At 38.8% G+C, this 22,388-nt stretch overlaps 1 protein-coding gene across 1 annotated transcript in view; it reads left to right on the forward strand.

Annotated features, from left to right (window-relative positions):
* Positions 1-22,372, forward strand: part of LOC121083263 (mitochondrial intermediate peptidase) — an 80,891-nt gene extending 58,519 nt beyond the window's left edge. The window contains exons 17-19 of the mRNA XM_040583455.1: positions 12,164-12,285; positions 13,064-13,137; positions 22,132-22,372. Coding sequence (XP_040439389.1) covers positions 12,164-12,285; positions 13,064-13,137; positions 22,132-22,226 — 291 coding nt within the window. The 3' untranslated portion in view covers positions 22,227-22,372. The remainder of the gene's footprint in view (positions 1-12,163; positions 12,286-13,063; positions 13,138-22,131) is intronic.
* The last annotated feature ends 16 nt before the right edge of the window (positions 22,373-22,388 follow it).

A 22,388-nucleotide genomic window follows, 5' to 3' on the forward strand; every position in this document is an offset into this window, starting at 1 on the left:
GTACTTAGTTGCCAGCTGGGGTTAAATCACGACAATCGGAAAGAAGGCGACTGCCAGATATTTGCTGGAACTGGAAAACAGCCAAGTATGATGAAACAAAAGACATTATGTAGTTATCAAAGACTGAACTAAAGAGGCAAACTATCCTGATGTAGAAAAGGTTTGGTAATAAGGGACTAAGCCCTTTAAAGACCTGATTAAAATCATATAACATAGAAATCATTATATGACCAGAATACAAAGAATGAAAGATTCAGAAAAAAAAGGCTAGAAATGCTGAGTTGCAAAACTCAAGTAGTGAAGGTAATAAAATTCCAGAACTACTAAAGAAGTAAGAGGTGAGTCAGGGAGAGAGCAACAACAAATGTCAGATAAAGCAGAAATATTCTATGCCTTTGCCTCAGTGCTTTTTAAAAAATAAATGAATTTTGATTAGGTAAGGAATGTGCACAATTTTTGAGACAGAAGGAAACACAACTGAGATAAAGGAATGAAAGAGAATAATTAGATTTGATGAAGTCAGGTTGTCAGAATATTTAAGTTTATCAAAGCAGTCATTGACATGGAGAAATTACCACTCCTAAACTCACGAAAAAGTGGTAGTTATGATAAATACTCTTATGAAGGGAGAAGAATTTAGGAACTGTAGACTAATCGTTCAGACTTTGTCACTCAAGAAGTAGTAGAACCAATTGCTAAGTAGCTCATAAACACCTTGAGAGCAATCTAGTGAGCAAAATAACCATGGTTTTGTAAGAACCATCTGAGATGGAAAAATCCACTTTTCTTCTTAAGAAGTTGATTGATCTTCAGAATACGAAGGAAGTGGTTGATAGCATAACTCTAGACTTAGCAAGCTTTTTCTGACACTTTCAAATTGTAACTGCAAGCAAACTGTATAGAGTTATGGCTGAGGCAACGTGTGGAAGACATGCTGACAGAGCAGGTGAAAGCTTAGTTCCACACCGGGATGTTGTTAAGTGGAAGTCACCAGAGGTCTGTCCAGGAATTACTGTAGTTCTGTGCTTTTGTTAATGATTTGGATGAGAATTTATTGATAATACTTATAGCAGCTCCTTCAGTTGACAATGATTGCAGAAGTCATGAAAAGCAGAATTTAAATGATCCAGAGAATTTGGATCCGGCATAGTTGGATCACTGTGTCATAAGTCAAGCAAGCACGGCAGAAGACCAGCTTGGCTGAACAAAGAACACTTGCGGAGCTCAGGGGGAAGAAGAAACTGTATGCTCTCTGGAAGCAAGGTCAGGCTTTGCAGGAATTGTACAGAGCTCTCATTCTTTTATGCAGGGAGAAGATGCAGAAGGCCAAAGCTCAGAGTTAAAACTGGCCAGTTGCTTCAGATGAGAGGGTCTTTTTAAAGTATGTTAATAGCAAGAGGCAGTCTAAAGAAAACATTGGACTGATACTTGTTGAAGATGGTCATCTGACTAGTAAGGATGAAGAAAAAGCAGAGGCATTCAGTGCTTTTTTTGCCTCAGTCTGTCCTGGGGTACATTAGGAGGAGCATGGCCAGCAGGTCGAGGGAGGTTATTCTCCCCCTCTACTCTGGTGAGGCTGCTTCTGGAGTGCTGTGTCCAGTTCTGGGCTTCCCAGTTCAAGAAAGACAAGGAACTACTGGAGGGGGTCCAGCAAAGGCCTACAAAGATGATGAGGGGACTGGAGGGTCTCCCTGATGAGGAAAGGCTGAGAGAGCTGGGCCTGTTCAGCCTGGAGAAGACAGAGAGGGGATCTTATCAATGTCTACCAATATCTTAGGGGTGAGCATCAGGAGGATGGGGCCAGGCTCTTTTCAGTGGTGCCAAGTGACAGGAGAAGAGGCAGTGTGTACAAACTGAAACACACGAAATTCCTTCTGAATATAAGGAAGAACTTCCTTACCTTAAGGGTGACAGAGCACTGGAACAGGCTGCCCAGAGAGGTTGCGGAGTCTCCTCTGGAGGCAATTCGAAACCTGCCTGGACACAATCCTGTCCAACCTGTTCCAGGTAAACCTGCTTTAGCAAGGGGTTGGACTAGATGATCTCCAGAAGTCCCTTCCAACTTTAACCATTCTGTGATTCTAAATACTGATAGACCTTGGGCTGCCAGTCCTCTTCAGTTGGACAACTACAAGTGCAGGAACAGCGACTTTCCATTTGTGGACACTGACACTGTAAGGGACCAGCTGTATCAGCTGAATGGTCACAAGCCCATAGGGCCTGATGGGATTCATCCCAGAGTACTGAAGGAGCTAGTGGATAGATATTGTGGCAGGAGCCCTCTCAACCATCTACCAAAGGTCACTGCTGACTGGGAGCTAGAAAGTGTTATACCAGTTTACAAAAAGGGTGTGAGGGAAGACCCAGGGAGCTGCAGCCCTGTTGGTCTGACCTCAATTTCTGGAAAAATTATGGTGAAGATTATACTGGGTACTACTGAAAGACATTTAAAGAATACTGGAATCTGGCACGGTCAGCATGGGTTCACAGAGCAAGCCTCGTTTAACTAATTTTATATCCTTCTATGATAAGGTCAGCCACCCAGCAGATGAAGGGATGGCAGCAGATGGAGTTTTTCTGGATTTTATAAGGTTTTTGATACTGTCCTCTACAGCATCCTTCTGGACAAGCTGTCCAGCTGTAGAACGAGCAGGTTTACACAGCTCTGGGTGAAGAAGTAGCTGAAGGGCAGAGCTCAAAGGTTGTAGTGAATGGGGCTACATCTGGCTCGTGACTGGTCGCCGGCAGTGTTCAATTCTAGGGCCAGTCCTGTTCAATGTATTTGCCAACAATCTGGATGCGAGAGTTGAATGCATCCTTAGCAACTTTGCTGATGACACCAAACAGAGGTGCGGCTGACTCTCCTGAGGGACAAGAGGCCTTGCAGAGGGTTCTAGATAGTTTGGAGCATGGGGCTGCGGTTAACGGGATGAAATGTACCAGGTCCAAATGCCAGATTCTGTACCTGGGACGGGATAATGCTGGGCACAAGTACAAATTGGGAGAGGAGTGGCTGGAGGGCAGCCGTGCAGAAAGGGATCTGGGGGTGCTGGTCGGCAGCAGGCTCAACACGAGTCAGTCTGGCTGCCCTGGCCAGGTCGGGGAACACAGCACCCTGCGGTGCATCAAACACAGTATGACCAGCTGGTGAAGAGGCGATTATCCCGCTGGATTCAGCACTGGTGTGGCCTCACCTCAAGTACTGTGGGGCCCAGCACTGCACACAACTTCAGAAGGATGTGAAGGTCCTTGAATGCGTCCGGAGGAGGGCAGCAAAGCCGGTGAAAGGGCTGGAAGGAACGTCCTGTGAGGAACAGCTAAGGGCTTTGGCCTTGTCTACTTTGGAGAAAAGGAGGCTGAGGGGCGGCCTCTTGCTCTGTACAGCCTCCTGGGGAGGGGAAGGGGAGAGGGAGGTGCTGAGCTCCTCTCCCTGGGATCCAGTGACAGGACACATGGGAATGGTTCAAAGCTGCATCAGGGAAGGTTCAACACTGAACATCAGGAAGCATTTCTTTACCAACAGGGTGGTCAGACACAGGAACAGGCTTCCTAGCGAGGTGGTCGATGCCCCAAGGCTGTCAGTGTTTAAGAGGCGTTTGGACAATGTCCTTAATAAGGTGCTTTAACTCTCAGTCAGCCCTGAATTGCCAGGCGGTTGGACTAGATGGCTGTTGTAGGTCCCTTCCAACTGAAATAGTCTATTCTATCCTAGTTTGCATTATGAAAGCAACTAATTGCGTAAGTATTTAAAGAACAATACATGATGCCTAAAGAGTGTGCTTTTATTCATGGGATGCTCTTAAAGAACATTATATCTGGGGGGCTTTATATATTTTTGTATTTGGCATTGAGGACTTATCAGTGGGCAGTGTTGTGTCGTGTAGTAGGTGTCTACCTCTTAAAAAGATGTAGAAAAACTGGAAAAAATACAGACAAGTAGCATTGGAAAGGTAATAGGTTTGGAAACGTGAGCTATAACGGAAGTTGAGGAAATAGAGTTATTTGGCTGGCAAAGAGAACATTTTGTGGGCAAACGTGAGTATGTTCTGGTACTGAAAACCTTCATGAAAAAAATAATTGGCATTGACACTGTCATCCTTGGTTTCTTATTAGTGAGCAGATATTAGGAGGGAAAAATAGTTTAATTTAGAGCAAATATAATTACGGTTAGTAGGTAATCTTTTAAACTCTTGTCAGTCTTTTCCCTCATTTGTTCAAGGAGGAAGCAGACACCCAGTAAGTCTAGAATCTCGCTAATGGTGTGTTTTAAAGAAACCACTGTTGTAGATCACAGGAACAAGGTTCATAGTAAAGGCAGAGAGTCTTCATAGAGGATTGCTTTTCCACTTTTTCTCTCTTCAGTTACTTGAAGAGGCACTGATACTGCTCATATTCCACCTTTTGGAGTGTTTGGAAGAGAGATGAAGTCATATGTCATTACTCAACTTGAAGTTTATGTAACCCCTTCAAAGTAATTTTTTACCTTGCCATGTTGGAAACCAAAGTTGTTTACACAAAGTACAAATCCCTGGATTAGTTTTCATATGAGCCGTCTTAAAAGTATACTATAAAACCAAATTGAAGTGTCTAGGTCTTAGGAGAAGTTTAATAAAGGAGTGCACAATGAACTCTGGGGAGGTGATAGTTCTGTAAATAATCAATAGCTAAAAGCCGTTTCTGAAAGATTGGTGCTCTGCTGAGGTCAGTATTAAAGTAGATGCTGAGAGTTTCAAAAGCTGTTAAAGTCACCCTTCAAGGTTTGTTTAGGTTTCTGTCTTTCTGGAGTTGAGTTCATTTTATGATAAAGAAAATGCTGATAGCAAATACTGTGAAGATTTGTTTTCCGGTAGTAATATGACGCTATTCACAGGGCGACTATCTACAGCAGCAGAGTGTTTACAGATATCATAAGATATGAAGCACTTTTAAGGAAATTCTTTTTGCAAATGTTAGCCCCATGAAACTCAAACATACTTTAGCGATAGTATTTTCCACGTGGTAGAGCATTTTAAAGAACAGTGCAGGAAGTAGTTGCGTATGTCTCCTGGTAACATTTTGAAATAACTATATGTGCTTTAAATATATATATTATACATATATATATAAACACAGATTGCTTTGTTTAGTTCTCACATTCACATGTTGTCGTTGTTCTCCGCCCCCCTCCCTCCCTGTACTGCAGTACTGAAGCTATATTTAAGAGTGATAGATACAACTGAATGTCTCATTGCCATGAACACAGGCTAGAGGGTCTGAAATGCTCTTCAAATGCAGTGGGAGATTGTCCTTTTCAAAGCTTGCAGCCAAAACAGAAAAGAACAAGAGGGAGGATCTGTTATCACTCTTGCTTAACAGGAGGTGGCAGTTACACTGAGAGGGGGAAAAAAAGTAGTTTCTTCAAGTTTGTACTGCATTTTGTGGCAGATTCAGGATTAAAATCTTGATCCTCTAAATCCCTGTCTGGAATGGCTTGGCAAAAGATAGTAAATGAGCATTATTGTAAAATAGAAGCTATTTCATCTTCCTGTGTAGGTACAGATAATTTACGTGATTAAGTTCTACTGACAAATAGATTTTTTTAGTTACAATGTTGCTTAAGATATTTCTCATTTTATGGAAGAGCTTATCTTCAAGAGCCTTCATGATGTTTGTTTTAAAATAATGTTTTTAAAGGTCAATACCTTAAATTAGGTTTAATTGGTAAAGCAGAATAAAACCCTTGGACTTCAGTGTGAGTCAGTACCCAAAGGAAACTGTGATGATCTGATTGTAGTTATCTTGGGCTTATGAATCTTTAAAGTTTAGGCAGTAATAGAAATTATTAATGGATAATTGAATGGGGTGGGTGTTGCATGTGTAGGTATATGTGTAGAGTTATGTGTTGCAACATGAAGGACTTGTTTGGAAATTGTCTGATTGCATATTTCTTATATTTTACTTTAAAGACTAGTTAAATGTTTAATAGTAAGACTGTCTCTCAACTTGTCCAAATAAGATCAGCCAAAGGACACAATATAGAATCAGTTTTCATAACTGTGTCTTTTTAATCCAAGTTTTAAGGATTGTAGAGCAATGCAGATCATACATACAGTTTTTTGATGTCTGTATTCTTTGTTACCATGTCCCCCTTCCCTGCAGTCACTTTGTGGGGAGGAGAGAAGATGGGAAGAGTAAGTAGTTTTAAATAATTTTGCTATAAGCAGCTCAAATGCATTAATAGTGTATAAATAAAAATGAAATATTTTTCTTTAAGTAATTCAAAGGCCATATTGTACATATCTAGAAACACCTAGAGTGGTTAATTGCATGTTAAATTCCTTTCCTCTTCCCTAGTGTAAACAACTGCAAAAATATTTACGTTCCTTGCCTTGCTAGATTTATTTATAATTTTGTCATAAAAACACAGAAGTGTTATAAATTGAAATCTTAATCTCTTGCTTGACTCGCTTTTTAAAATAGCAGTGTTGGTTTACTTTGTGCATTCTCCTGCTCCTAACACAGAAACGCATGACGCTGAAGAACTGAACGAGTATTGATGTTAGGCAAGTTAGGGGCGCAGCACAAGATGTGGTTTCTTGAAATTAGCTTTCTGTTATTCTAAACAAGCTTAGAAACTGCAGCAAAGGAAGTGGCTTTAAAGCTCTTTATTGGATTTTTTTATTATTGTGAAACTCCGGAATGATGATGATGATGTAATTCTATAAAACTTAGAGGGGCACAGGCCAAGAATACAGAAAGTAAGTTGACTGAGCAAGCCGCTGCATACCTATGGAGAGAGTTGTTTCTGCCAGTCAGTAAGTGTTCTAGCTTTTCCCCCAAGGTAGCTACTGGCACAAGCAGTTTGCAGACTCTGCACTCCAAAACTCATTAAACTGTTTCTTCAAGTGAGAATGAATTGAGGACGTTTTCAAAGCACGCTGTAAACTTATGTAACAGGCTAATATAATAGGAAAAAAAAATCTGTGATTTTTTCAGAACAAAAGTGAATTCTGTAAGCTGCAAAGCATATGTGAAAATCCTTTTCTCATTTCGTAAGGAAAATGAGTAGTTTAAACAGAAAAGTAGAAGAATAAATTCTGCTGTGTGACAATGTGGGCTTCCCAAAATAAGTGCACCCAAGTGATAGAGATTGAGCTTCAGAGCCTGGCAGCCACAGCCTAGGCTTCTGCTAGCAGTGCCAGGCTGCTTGCTTCCATCACTGTGCAGGGGAAGGAGGAGAAGAGGAGCCTTACCAGGAAGCTTCTCGGCTTGTCTGACTGCAGGCTCAGTTATTCTGGGAAAGGGAGCATAGAAAAGGTTCGGAGAAGGGCATTTAATTCAAGTAGATTAGCACACTGATTCCTGGAGTCACTGTAATGTATGAACGAGACTGAAATTTTCTGTATGTGTTAACTGGATGTTGTTGCAGTTCTGTGCTGTGAAATCTCTTGAGTATCTTCCTTGAATTTTGAGAAAAGTGATCTGAGGCAGAATGTGGGTCTGAAGAACATGAAAATATGAAGTCAAAGGGAAAAAGTAAGACCAGATCTCCTGGTCATCAGATAATATTTTTTTCTTTTGCTAAAAGTACTTTTCCCCTCTGATATTTTATAATTATACCTGTGCAGCTGGTACATCAGAACGGGAAAATTGCTAAGCTAAATGTGAAGCATCCCTCTGATCTGCACCCCACGTTAAATTCACCAGTTTTCTGTGCTGAAAAATGGCTTCATAGTTCTTGACCTGTAACCTGCAGCTCTTTCTGTTGCACCTCCAGCTCCTGCTGTATGAATGGCTGACACAGTGCCAAGAAAACATTGCCCGTGCTAACCTTCAGTGTGCTTGTTTGCATGCCAGAGTGGTGGTGTCCTGGATTTCCACTAGCCCTGATAAACCTTGGTCTCAGCAGAGGGAAATAACCTGTACTGATTTCCATGCTAATCAACATTCTCTTCTGGCTGTGAAGTTACCAGAGCCTGGAGCTTCTTGATGTCTCTCAGGAGTTTTCCACCCGTGCTGACAGCTAAATTCAAGGGCATTAGGAGCAGTAATACCAACTTAGTGCCAGATTCAGGGGTTCTCCACCCAGTAGCCCCCCTGAAGGAAACGAGTTGGCTGCTCCTTTATTAGGTTTCCTGCCAGAATAAGCATTTAATTAAGAAGGGGGCGGGCACAAAATATCATCTCCATCAAAGAGTGTTCCTCATGGAAACTATTCAACAACTTGCTCATTGATGTAATTACAGTAGAACACATTTTGTAATTAGAAGACTTAAATGATGAAAATAGTTTTCTTAATTTAGTGTTGTGTGTTTTCAGGTTCTCACTTGTGTTTTTTGTCTTAAGATGCAAAGCAAAATGGACTTAAATATGCTTTGCAGTAACTGAAGTCACAGCAGAAACTGTTGGAAGAGCATTTTGAAAAGTCCAAGCACTAGTAAAGAATTCCTGTAGTTTGTTTTGTTTTTTCTGTTTCCAACAGATGTAGTAGGATTTTGTAGCACTGATAGCATGTGATTAGTGGAGCTTCATGAATGATTACCTACACTCAAACAAAAGCTAGGTTAGCATATATTAAGCTGTAGGGGTTTTTTTTCTTTGGTTTTGTCTTCGTAGAATCGCATCTGAATTTTTCTATCAGATTTTTTTTGTGATAATCTTAATAGTTCTAAATTTAAAATTCAAATTATTGAATCCTAAATTAGTTTATGTAGTCTTCAAAACAGTTTAACTAATGCTACTATATTGTTTGAATTAATGAGGTGGCTTACCTTTTAAATAGAAGATAGAAGTTGTAGTAAATTATTCAGATTTCTCCTAGAGCAGTAGTCCTGTCCTTTCCAAAGATAACAGGATAAATACTTCTGTCCTTTGATTACAAAGGAAGCGTATAATGTCTGGTTTGGGCAAGATACCTGGTTTAAGGTAGGTAAGGTAGAATGAATTGAATCTTACCCTAAGAATGTATCCTACAAAGACTTTTAAAAAAATTCCTGATAAGGTGTAAAAATACAAAAGTATCGGTGTGGTATTTTTGTTTGTTACACAATGGGATGGAAAGCCATTGCACATGGAATTTGGAAATATTTCAGACATGGCTATAAGAGAAGACTGATAATGTTGGTGGAAAGAGGGCCCCTTTAATAACTGCAATGGATCAGTCACACACCTTTATTTCAGTCTGTTGTGTGGGATAAAAAGCAGGCATGAACATGACCTGTGGATGGCATATTATCATAACCCATGGGCTATGCTGTAAAATGCACTGTTTTATAAACTCCTGGAACGGGTTCGTGGAACTTTTTGAAGTAAGTGATTACTCAAGAGTCTTCATTAACTTTCTAGCTGCTTACCCAAAATACAACATTTAATAAGGAGAGTGCCCTAGTTCTACATGTCTAGCCTTTACCCTTTCCAAAAGGGAAATTGATAAAGTGGGGTGGAGGGGTGTGTGTGTGTTTGTTTTTATAAATGGAGAAATCATTCAGCATTGGAAACAACACCAAGAAATCAAGTCATTTTACATCTATAGCTCTATAGCTAATTTTATTAAAATGGAGTTTTATGCTAAAAGGTGAACCATTTAGTTTTAAATATATTTGCAGTGATGTGTTTATAGTTTATACATCATAGAACTTTTTAAAGGAGTATTAGCCTATTCTTGGGCTTTTTGAACATTGTATTGCCTAGATCATAGTCTCATCCGTATGAAACAAGAGGAGTATTTTAATGCAGGCAGATAGTTCCTTGTGAATTAGGGTAGAGGATGAATCTTAATGTTTAAATATTTTTTTTACAGGTAGCTAAGTCCAGTTTTGGAAAGTTAATTACTAAAACAGCTTAGAATCCAAAGATGTACTTGAATAATAGGTACTGGGTAATGGTGAAATATTGAAGATTGGGAGTTCTTGATCAGAAACTTTGTGTGAGGACTGAGAAAAAAGTAGTGACAGGGAATGGTAGCATGCTAGAATTATTCATACTTTAGAGTGGGGAAAATCTGTACTGGTACAAAACCCCAAACATTTTTAAATTGAATATAAGCTTCACTAGGGAATAGCAGTGTTAATAATCAGATTTCCGTGACTGTTGTTTGCAATAAGAAAACAATCTTAGTTATGGTATGCCTTTGAGGATGGTAGTCATCTTACATAACCTGAGCTGTCTAAAAGTGTGTTCCTTACATATTCCAATGAAGGAAGAGAGAGTCATCTATACCTTATCTGTCTTAGGCATCTGTCTTAAGATGGACTGACACATCCTCTATTTTTTTTCCTTTTGGGGATACTGTCCTGTCACTGATGAGTTTTTAATAATTCTTAACAATTTTCATCATGCGTCAAGACCAACAGGAAAATTGAAGACTAGAGACATTTTTTCATCTCCTCTAACTATGTTGCTCCTACTTTAAACTAGTTGTGTAGCCTACCAGTAGAGACTAGATTGCTCACTCATGGCAAATTCCATCTGTTTTGGACACCTGTCTTAGGGTGGAGATAACCATCTTGTTAAAAATAGCTTTTGAATGGCTGAATCGTAGTTAACTTTGAGAACTTTATTTATAGGTGTTGCTCGGAAAAGGGAGCTAAGAACTTTGTTTCTCATCAGCTGTTCACAATGATCTAGATTATAGGGTACCTTTTTAAAAGTAAAAAGACTGATTAAAAGCTGAATAATTTATTTTTCCACCCTCTCAGTTGGTCATTTTTTTTACCACATTCATAAATCTTTGACTTTGGTAACGGAGAATAAGGTGATGATCAGCACTTTCTTGAATAAAGAAACATAGTTTATTTCAGCTGTCAAAAATCAGGAGGAGTTTGTTACTTACAATGTGATAAAGAATCACAAAGATAAATAGTTCTGAAAAATTGCTAATGCCCTTTCACTTTTCTGTTCAGCTGCCTCAGCATTTCAGCTATTGATTCTAGGATAAGTACAAGCATCTTGAGAGCCCATGGATTTAAATTTAAAACATCTGTTGTGCTACTTTATTGTTTGGCTTCTAGTTCCTCTTTAAAACTCTGTTTTCTATAGTACATACAAAAAATCTTGACAACAGTCACATCACAAGAATGTTAAGAGCTTTGACTTTGGGTAGGAGGGCAAATAAGATATAGGCCTGGTTTTCTCAGAGCACTGAAAGGGCAGAGTCAGTTTCTCACTCCTTCATCTATGCATTCATCCATCTTCAGTTCAAAAAATATGCCCGAATCTATTGGGAAACAATGTCTTCTCAGCTTGGACCTGCTTGCCTTTCCACATTGCATCAGAGGTGATGAGATCTTCAACCTTAGAGATACTGAGATTTTAGACAGAGCCCTGAGAAACCTTATCAAAGTTGGGTCTGCTTTGAGCAGAAGTTGGACCACGTGACCTTCAGAGGTCTCTCCCAATTTAAATTACTCTGTTACAGCCAGGGAAATTAAAAAAAAAAAAAAGTATTTTTATTTCTGAGAAAGTAAGGGTGACAGTTCAGATTTTCTCTGCTAAGAAAACGTAAACAGTCAACACCAAACAGCATTAAGGAGTCCACCGTTACTGGGAAGAGTCATAAAGCTAAGTAACAATACATAAATGAATAACAATATAACTATGCGTGATGATCTGATATATATATGCATTTGAAAATGTGCAAAAAAATCTGTGAACAATGACATTGCATGTGGGTGTAATTTGAGTTTTTTGATATATGGGAAGCCATATTTTTATAGTATTAAATGCAAGTCCCTATTATCATTTTGTTTGTGGAAAAAGTTTATAAATTGAACTTTTCCAAGTGTGACGCTGCACTTGCCCACATGGAAAATGGTAAAACATGGTGTTGCTTGTAATGAAGTAATTGTGGCTTTCTTTAAAGACCAGTGGAACAAAACAGCTGTTATCAAATATGAATAATCTTTTTCACTACTTGATTTTCTCCCCTTCTGGTCATATTTGTGTATTATTTCAGTTGGGATCAGTGTATTGGATGTACAGTATTTAGGTTGAAAAATGCTTCTTATAATAAAGGATGTGTTCATTCTGGGATTTCTGGTGGTGGTGGTTTTTTTCTTTTTTTTTTTTTTTTTTAAACTGTTTGTGTTTAATAGTATCAGATTTCTTCCATCATATTTCAGAAAATGCCAAACAATTTAAAGGATTTAAAAGACTATTTTTGTTCTTTTTTGTTTTCTCCTTACAGGCCTGGCAGCTGCGATTCAGTCATCTTGTGGGCTATGGTGCCAAATATTACTCCTACCTCATGTCTAGGGCTGTTGCTTCCATGGTGTGGAAACAGTGTTTTGCTCAGGACCCATTTGATAGGTAAAAACAGAGAAAATATGAAGTAGAATGAAGTGCTACTTGCTTCTGGAAAACATGAAACAGGTCAGATGGGGCTGCCTAGGTTAATGGGCTTTTTTTAATGACAGTTGGGTTTTAGCCTTTTTCTTGATTTTAAAAGGATTACAAAACAGGAAATAGACACGAGTATAAAGTGTACTTTGGGACATGTTCATTGGTGCAAAAAAATTCATGTCGATGTTTTAAGATACAGGTGTGCCAGTTTGGAGGCACTGAAATCCACATTTAGATCTAATTAGAGAGCTTGATTTTCGTAGATGCCTAATTACTTGTAATTTTCTATTGAAGTCAAAGCAACTGTGGGTATTAAACAAGCTTCATGTCACCAACTTCGAAGCTAAGTATAGCTATCCTACTCGTTCTGCTTTGAAATTAAAAAGTAGATTGTGAGATCACAAATTGTAAGTGTTCTATACCTTAGGTGAGCATTCAGAGCATTGTAACAGAGCAGTTTTTCCCCTTGGAGCAATGAAGGCTGAAATGTTGTTCGCAAATTAACTTCTGTAAACACTAACATATTCATATGTATCAAATTTGTCTAGTTCAGTTACTCATAGTATAATTTTAAATGTACTCTGAATTTGAGGACTCAACGTGGAATCAAGGCAGTCATTGTTTCAGGGTGGAAGATTTCATTTGATCTCTGTCTCTGAGTTCTGTAGAGATCCTAGAAGCAAATCTGACTGAAAGCCTGAACAGGTTGTGTTTGCAGGTGGATCTAACATCTGTGTTTCTCCAGGGCAATGGGTGAGCGTTATCGTAGAGAGATGCTGGCACACGGCGGTGGAAAAGAGCCCATACTTATGGTTCAAGGTAGAAAAAAAAATTATTCCCTTGCTCAAGTGGGAAATAATACAACTGCATTTCCCAATTTGGTCTTTTTAATTTGTGATTTTCATTGGATTTATGAAAGAAAACTTACTTATTTAGATAAGTGAGCAGGATGTCAGCTTTGTGTCATGATCAGTAGAGCTTGTCATACGTAGAATAAAAACACGCAGATAGTTGGGGTGACGTGTCGGAAGAGGTTGTATTTCAAGGCTGTCTAAAGAATTCAGAATAAGAGTACCACATACTTGAAGGAAGATGGATGACACAATTTTGTGATACAAAGAACTGTTAACTTTTACATACATGGAATTCATAATGGATCTGGTTATTTCGTACACAAGAATTTGAACTTGTTTTGGCCACATCTTTTTAGCATCTTCAAAATTACTTCAGTTGTATCAATACTTTGAGTGTACATTCTCATTAAGTGGAAGAAATATGGTTCATTATTCCTCTCTATACCATACCTGCCTTTTGAATCAGGAAAGTAACTTCTAAAAATCATTCATAGCGATAGCAAAGATATTATAATTTGTATATTAAAAAAAATAATGTCAGGAGAATGAAACAAGTTTGAGAAACTGCTGACTTTATCTTGACTCTGTCATTGAGATCATGATAAAAACTTTCCTTTGTAATGTTGCAGTATTCAAACCAAACATTTTTGCATTACTGTTGCTATTCATGATAGGAGGACTTGGTAAGCCCTTCATCTGGAGGGGCATCTTTCAGTTTAGTCTGAAGTTCTTAATATTAAGGATGAATATTAATTCATTGGCCTCTGTTCACTTCAGTTTGGTAGACAGGAAGTTGTGGGGATTTTTCTCAGATAAGGAAGACAGTGGTAATGTGTCTGTATTTCATCATGAGATTGGCAGGGTTCCATAACTAGAACATTTCAGTTCTTTGACCTATCTGCTTATATTTGAGGCCATAACCTCTCTGCTCCTTAGATTCATCATATATTAAGCAACTATATATTTTCAAGATTAGTCTGTTTATATTTCTGATCTTCAGGGTTACTTTTTTATTTAAGATGACTTCGCAAACTTGCATTTCTTTACTGTTCTTGAAGAGTCTGTGTTTGTAACCTCAAAAAACTGTAGCCCAAAACTGTGGATTAAGTAGTTGCAAGACAGGAATGTAAATCTTTACAAGCAAATCCAATAATAAATTGTAAGTCATATGGTATAGAAAGAATGAATGCTTTTAAACACCAGTTATGCTTATCATCTCCTCTATTTCTGGGATGTATTTGGAATTTTACTGAGCATGAAATCTTTCTGGAATGTCCTAGATGCTATGTTGAAGTTGCTGACAGTGTGCTCCCTTTAATCAAATATTATTTGAATGAAGTTTGCAGAATTCATCTGTGGATGGACTTATAAAATCAATGGAAGTAGAAATGGCTTTCCCCATTGCATGTGAGAGAACACAGTAGAACATGGTATAATCAGTTTGGAGTTGAGATTATGCATCTGTTGTTTTGGATAAAACTTGCTATGGAAATGAAGCTAAAAAGGTGGCATCATAGTCCAGGAAATTCCAACTTTATTTTAAGTTTAAAGGAAATCCAAATATGATGAAGTCTGGTAAGATACAGTGAAAGCACACAGACAAGTTTAACTCTTGTAATGCAGTAATTAGATGGTTTAGGCATTTCGATATTCATAGCCCTCATGCTTATAGTCCTCAATTAATTTAGTTCATTGGTGAGTTGTCAGGACCAATGGTGAATGGTTAAGAGGTGATAGCTGTGTAGCCTGGGCTTTGAAGAAGAGAGCAAGCTATATTTAAGGAAAAGTGGTGCCTACTGCAGGGTAGTGAACTTCATGTAAATAGTAGAATAATGGGATCTTTTATGATGTGACCATAAAATCTATGTATAAAATATAGGCAGTTTGATTTTAATTTTTAAAATATAGGCAGTTTGATTTTAATTTTTTTTCTTTAGTTGTTTATGGATTTACTGATTTAAACAGAACTGTGTGTCACTTAACAGTCAGTAACTGTAGTGCACCTGCTGGTGTGTTTGTTTATGTGTAACAGGAGAACAAGACAGCAGTAACTCCCCTGTGTCAGCGTTAGCATGAATCATACTGGTGAATGTAGCACGGACTATGATTTACAAAAAACAGCAGAGGTTTTCAAGATGTTTTCACAGAATCATAGAATAGGTGAAGTTGGAAGAGACCTCTGGAGGTCATCTCGTTCAACCCCACTGCTCAAGCAGGGCCACCTAGAGTCAGTTGCCCAGGACCATGTCCCAGGTGGCTTTTGAGATGGAGACTCCACAACCTCTCTGGGCAACCTGGGCCAGTGCTCGGTCACTGTCACGGGGAAAAAGTGTTTCCTGCTGTTCAGAGGGAACCTCTTGTGTTTCAGTTTGTGCCCATTGCCTCTGGTCCTGTCACTGGGCACCACTGAGAAGAGCCCGGCTCCATCTGCTTTGCACCCTCCCTTCAGGTGTTAATACTCAATATTAAGATCTCCCTGAGCTTTCTCTTCTCTAGGCTGAACAGTCCCAGCTCTCTCAGCCCTTCCTGGTAGAAGAGATGCTCCAGTCTCTTCATCATTTTTGTGGTCCTTTGTTGGATTCTCTGCAGTATGCCCATCCATGTGTCTCTTGTACCAAGGAGCCCAGCACTGGACACGGCATTGCAGGTGTGTCCTCAGCAGCTCTGCATGGAGGGGAAGGATCACCTCCCTCAGCCTGCTGGCGATCCTTTGCCTGATGCAGCCCAGGATGCCGTTCTCCTCCTTTGCAGCAGGGCCCCACTGCTGGCTCATGTTCAACGTGGTGTCCACCGGGACCCCCTGGTCCTTTTTCATGCGAACTGCTTTCTTGTTGGGTGGACCCCAACATAAGTTGGTGCCTGGGGTTGTTCCTCCCCAGGTGTAGGACCTTGTTGAACTCTGCCCTGTCATCCAGGTCGTTAATGAAGATGTTAAACAGGACTGGACCTGGTATTGACCCCTGGGATACACTGCTAGTTATTGGCCTCCAACTGGGCTTCATGGCACTGATCACCTCCCTCTGGGCCTGGCCATTCAGCCAGTTTTTAATCCACCTCACTGTCTGCTCATCCAGCCTGTACATCAACAGCTTCTTTGTGAGGATCTTAGGGAAACTGTCAAACCTTGCTGAAGTCCAGGTAGATAATATCCATGGCTCTCCCCTTGTCTAGCAGGCCAGCTGTTTTGTCACAGAAGTTTATCAGGTTAGTCAAGCATGACTTGCCCTTGGTGAATCCATGGTGGCTATTCCTGATGATTTTTCTGTCGTGCATGAGCCTGAAAATGGTGTCCAGGATTAGCTGCTCCACCACCTTCCTAGGGATTGAAGTGAGAGTGACCAGCCTGTAGTTCCCTGGTTCTCCTCCTTGTCCTTCTTGAGGATAGGAATGATATTTGCTTTTTTCCAGTGTTTTGGCACTTCTCCCAGAGTGATCCCAATCTTATCAAAGATTACTGAGATTTGCCTTGCAGTGCCCTCTGCCAGCTCCCTCAGCACTCACGGGTGCCTTCTGTCAGGGCCTGTGGGCTTATGTTATGTCCAGTTTGCTTAAGTATTCCCTGATCTGATCCTCTTCCATCAAGGGTGTGTCTTCCTTGCTTCAGGTTATCTCCCTGGCCACTTTTGTATTCTGAATTTCAGTTTTATACTCTGTGTTTCTTTCATACTACTTTAAACTGAAATTTTAAAACATACTCAAGATCATAAAAATAGCCGGAATTCATCAGCATATCCTTGCCTGTGCATATTATGATGTTCATTTGTAGACAGTGCAAAACTTAAACAAGCATGCTTGAATGACTCCCTAGGAAATGAAATTGAGGTGACTCCAGTGTTTTGACAAGTTAATAATTTGATTGTTTGGGATTATTTGAGTTTAAAGTATAGAACACACATGATGGAAAAGCTTATTATATCTTCATACTGAATTGTTCTGTATTTATTACAAAATCTGAGAATTTAAGGAGAAAAGTAAGAACAGTTGCTTGTTCTTTAATTGGTTTGGGTTCAGTCAGCTTGTGACTCCTTTTGCTGCATTTTGTCCTTTTCATTATGGATGTTGCTTAATACTTGATTTCTCTTTTGTTGGTTTTCATCAGTTGCAAAACTGTGCTCTCGTAGCAGATGAGCAAATAGATTCCTGATTAAAGACAGATTCCACCAAACTTAAAAGCTTGTTGATTTTATTCTTCTTCAGTGTAACAGTCCAGATTCTGTACTCACTAGTGCCGTAGTTCAGAAACCTGAAGTTCCTTAGGCTGTTATTTCAGGCATTTTTAATATATATATAAAAAGAGAAAAGCGCTTTGTACAAGTCTGGCTTTTGGATGCATGTATGTAGCCTCACTTTTGAAGTGTTTCCATATCTCATTGTGAAGTTAGCCATATTCATTGACTGGTAACTTATAGCTTCACAAGTGGGTTTCATTTATACAGTTTCTTTGTTACATTTTCTTTTCAGAAGCTATCTATTGTCTGTCTTTTGTGTTTGGATATGACCCTAACTTTTCATCTTTCTCCCGCGTGATTCCCTAGATGTACTGATTAGGGAAGGTAAAGGATCTGACCTGCCATCCAGTGGAGTTACTGACAAGATTCCTGTTTGGACTAGTCTTTAATTAGAAAACATAATACACTTGTTTTGTTTGGATCTGATTCTCTTGGCATTTGTTTCCATTAAAAAAACAAAAAAACCCCAACCAAAACCACCAAACACAAAGGCTTTATGAAACCTTTTTTAACATTTTCTGAAGTGACCACTTTTATCTTACCCCTTTGACAATCTACAAAATTCAGAAATAGTCACACATATGGATAGCAGGAGCAATTAAAAAATGAGTAAACAGTGCTTTGTCCAAGAGGCTTGCTTGCTTGTTTTTTGTTGTTGTTGTTTTTTTTTTTTCTTTAGAGAGGAAATACAGTTTGAGAAGAACTTGATTCCTCTGTCACTTTGGGTCAGCCACATGGCTCTTGCAGACCCTCTCATCCCAGGACTACATGGCATTAGGGATTCCAAATTCCTTTAAAGATACGTAACCTAGGTGTCCCTTCCAGGTCCAGTTGTGTGCTGATTGCAGGTCTGAACAAGATTCAGGTGTGGACCATCCCTCCCTCTCTCCCTTGGCACTCCCTGACTGGAGAGAAACCCAGGTGCATAGCCAGAAAGTGAATTGCAGTGTGAAAAGTACTGGGTTGGATGAGCTGGGAACTGAGAGCATGGAACAAATCCTGGAGTGCACTTCTCCTGCAGTTTTGATGCAGTCATATGGCCCTTTGGGTCTCTCAGGAAGTCCTTGTGCAACATGTGAAATTGTGTTTTTGATTTGTTAATGCTGTGTTATATTGCAGACAGTCATACTGAACCGTGTGCATACATGGTAATCAAACCAACCGAATGTGTAAACACACACGCATTTGCTGCAATGCAGTTTAAAACATTGTTTTTCTGTGCCTCGAATTGTACTTTGTGGAATAATCATGATTTGAAGAGGCTGTGAAAATCTTCAGATAATGATTGTGTGTCTCTTTGAAAGTATAAGAAATCTGCATAAATCCTAAAAGGTGATGTGAATGGCAACATATGTTAAGTCAAGCTACATGGACCCAAAATAATTAGTGTTCTGAAGGGGCAGAGGCCAAATTTTGCCACAGGCTTTATTCTTCTCCCAATTTTCAGTGATTGTAGGTTATAGCTAACCATCTCTCAAAAGGGTGTGGTTAACCACAGTGCTGTAATGTGAAAGAAAACTTCAAAGCAGAGAAGATAATCTATGCAGTTGCCTTAGGCTTGGGAGAGACTGAGCTGAAATAGGAGTTGGGCTGAACATATAAAATACACTCCTAGATTTTAAAACTGCAACAACCATCAGACCTTGTGGACATCTTACTAAATCATTTAGACTGAAGTGCTGAGTACTTACAATATATCAAAGCTGATCTTGCTTTGATATATTTTAATGGAGTTTAAAGGGAGACATAACAATTCTTAACACATCAATACAGAGTAAGAGGTTAAAACACGGAAATACCATCAGTGTCTGCTTCTTTTGGAGTTGTCTGCTCTCAAATCTGTAGTTATTTATTTCATAAGGGCATGTTCATTTTACTACAGTAGGAATTCTTCAGCAGTGACCTCCGTTACTCTTCTTCCTTCCCTTGCAGAAGCAAATTCTGCGAGTGTCCGTTTGCGATGTCAGTGATGGGAAAATAACGATGCAATAGACCACTAATGCAAGAAACCTGAAATCTATTTGTATTATCAAAAGCTGGAACTACTGGGTTGGAGGTCATTTGACATCACTATTGCCAAAATGATTTTGAATTCTCCTACGCATTTAAAAGATTCGATGTGGAGTCTAAATGAATGTAATTTGTAACAAGTTTTGAGTGAGATTTGTTAAGACTGCATTCAGCTGCACTAAAGTATATTAAAGTGTACTGTACTTCCTTAAGTTTCTTTTATTCATTTTGTAATATCCAGGGTTGGAATGTTTTTGTTACGATTTGCCGTTTTTATGTAAGAGGGAAATTAGATCTACTTGAAGATAATCCCAGCATCAGTCTCTGCTCTTCCCCCTAATCATTATACTGGTAGCTTTTCTTCTTTTGCAGTGTATTGATAATCATAGTTCTAAGAATTGTCCACAGCAGAATAAATTCTAGTGTGCCAAAAGAATTAGCTAAATGACATCTGGGATGGCTTTTTTTTATAAAGTCAGTATTTGAAGGGAGTTTTTGTATTTTGGGGCTTGGGGAGTAGTGGTTATGCCTGTTATGGCCATCTTTATATTTTCTGTAGGCAGCATTACAGTCATCTCTCCATATTGATATCTGATAGAAAAGGGCGTATTTGCTACAGAAAAAAATGGTTCTTTTATAGAGCCACATCTTAAAAATTGGAAGGAAGGAATAATTTCACCAACTTGAGATTCTGAGCTAATCATCCAGGTTTTCTTTCTGGGATACAAGAAAAAGTAGGTTCTTCATAGGTACAATTTGTCTCTTCATAAAGTAGATCTCTGAAAAAGGTCATATGAGTGACACCCATGAGGGTCTTCCTACAGTTCAGTCTCTAGAAATAGAGGCAGGCAGTTCAGCTGTAAAATCTGAGGCAAAATGAAGCCAAAAAAAGGCAAAATGAATTGCACTGTTGGGTTGGGATGGGATGGCTCCAACTGAGTTTAAGACAAAGCTCCAGTAGTCACGCGTGACAGTACATGTTCCAGTGGGCTGCCATCCCTGTCACCCTCTGAAGACTTCTCTGCACTTCTGAGAAAACTACAGGGAAATACTACGAGTTTAAACTGGAAATTTTCCAAGCCTCTTAGGGAGAAAATATGCATGTCCCCCGGGCAGCCCACTCAGGAACCTAGAGAGGGAGTTTGTAAGAGGCCACGGCTCTCTGGGGAGGTTGGATTAGTAGCTAGTATCTGGACACATCTGTTTTTCAGCACAGCATACAGCAAGCTATTTTTCATTCTATATTGAAATTCTATATTTTTGAATATTCTATATTTTCATTCAAGCTATAGTTCATTCTGTGAACTAGAAGTAATTCTGTAGCGATTTTACTAACATTAGAGTTTACCAAGTATTTGGAAATAGTAATTCCATTCTCTTTCATTTTGAAAACAGCTTGATGCAAACTTCATTTAACTGCATTTCAGTCAACCTCTATATAGTAAGAGATTTGCTTTCCTTTTAGTACCAAGTATTAATCTACTGGGTCATGGCAGTTTGTGTTGACACATGCAACATGTTTAAATCAGATCAAAATGGGATTCTGTGAGGTCTTAGCAAGAAAACTCTTTTTGGTTGCCCACACAAAATTACATTGAGCTGGTCTGTTTCCTGGTGGGTTTTGAATCATTGTGTTGTAGTAAAAGATTCCAGTCTTCTAGCAGCATGCAATTATAATTTCCACTGAAAGCAAATATTATTAAGGATGTGAAAGAATATAAAATTATGTTCGGTAGGTACACTGATCAGAAAGGGTAGAACAAGGTTATATTTACATTGGCAGTTGTCAGAAAGAACAGAACACTTCAAAGAAGTACAAAGATTAAATTTTACATTATTTGGCAGCTGTGCTTTGGGTTTTTTTTTCTGGTACAAGTAATGCAGTAAATTTCCATATATAATCTTGAAAATGTTGCTAACAGTGAAAAGACCAACATTAATGCAATATTAAGTACAAAGAAGCATCTGAAAATAATTTACAGGAAATATTCTCGTGCTTTCTGAATACTGGGATTCTGAGGAGGAAGGTGTGAGATTTTTAGCTGCTCTGTTTATAGGATTACCTGACAAAGTACTTGAGTGTGATTCTTCATTATGCACATTTCCTTGCCTGTTGTTCTCTAGCCATATGCTGCAACTAGCAGATGAAATAATTAAAATTCTTAATAAAAGATAAGTCCTGGTGCTGTAAAAAAGCAAAATCAAAACTGCAGTGCACTGAAAATGCTTTTGTGAGGGTATGTTTCATGCCTCGTGAAAAAAATCAGCAGTATTTGTACTTTAAATACAAACTTAAAATGCTTTTAATGTGTGTAACACTTTGAGAAAAGATGTCGTTTCTTCTGGCTCTGTCAGACTTGAGACTCAGTAGATAAGGATTTAGATATCCGCTCAATCACTGATTTATTCCAGTCATTTGGAAATGACTGAGTCTATGCTTACATGGCTGTAAAATTGATATAATTCCCTACTGAAGGAAGATTGCAGTGATAAAAATCAGTCTTGAAACCTTTCAATTCTATGATAACATGTAACAGGTAGCTTGAAGAAATTAAATAATCCCTAGACACTATAATTGCATTTATTTCTTGATGAAGAAACATGAGAGCCATTTCTGTCCAATTGTGACATTGAAAGTTACTTATCAGTAAGTAGTATTATTGACAAAGCTTTCAAGGTCATAATATTCTTGCTAAGAGTCTGTTGTCTTGCTTTTGTAGGTATGCTTCAGAAATCGCCTTCAGTTGAAGATTTTGTGGATGCCCTTGTTTCAGACTTAGACCAGGACTTCGAAACATTTATTATGGACTCATAAAAATGTTCAACAGAACTGAGTTCTCATATGGAAGAATGCATATGTCTTTGTAATTGCAGATAAAATGCGTTTTTGCTTCATGGTGAACACTTGTAACAAGTTTGAGTATTCATGATGGTAGAACAGTAATAAATAATTTCATTGGATCGCCTGGTTTCATTT

This window comes from Falco naumanni, chromosome 2 (genome assembly GCF_017639655.2).
Source record: "Falco naumanni isolate bFalNau1 chromosome 2, bFalNau1.pat, whole genome shotgun sequence".
In the NCBI taxonomy this organism is placed as follows: domain Eukaryota; kingdom Metazoa; phylum Chordata; class Aves; order Falconiformes; family Falconidae; genus Falco; species Falco naumanni.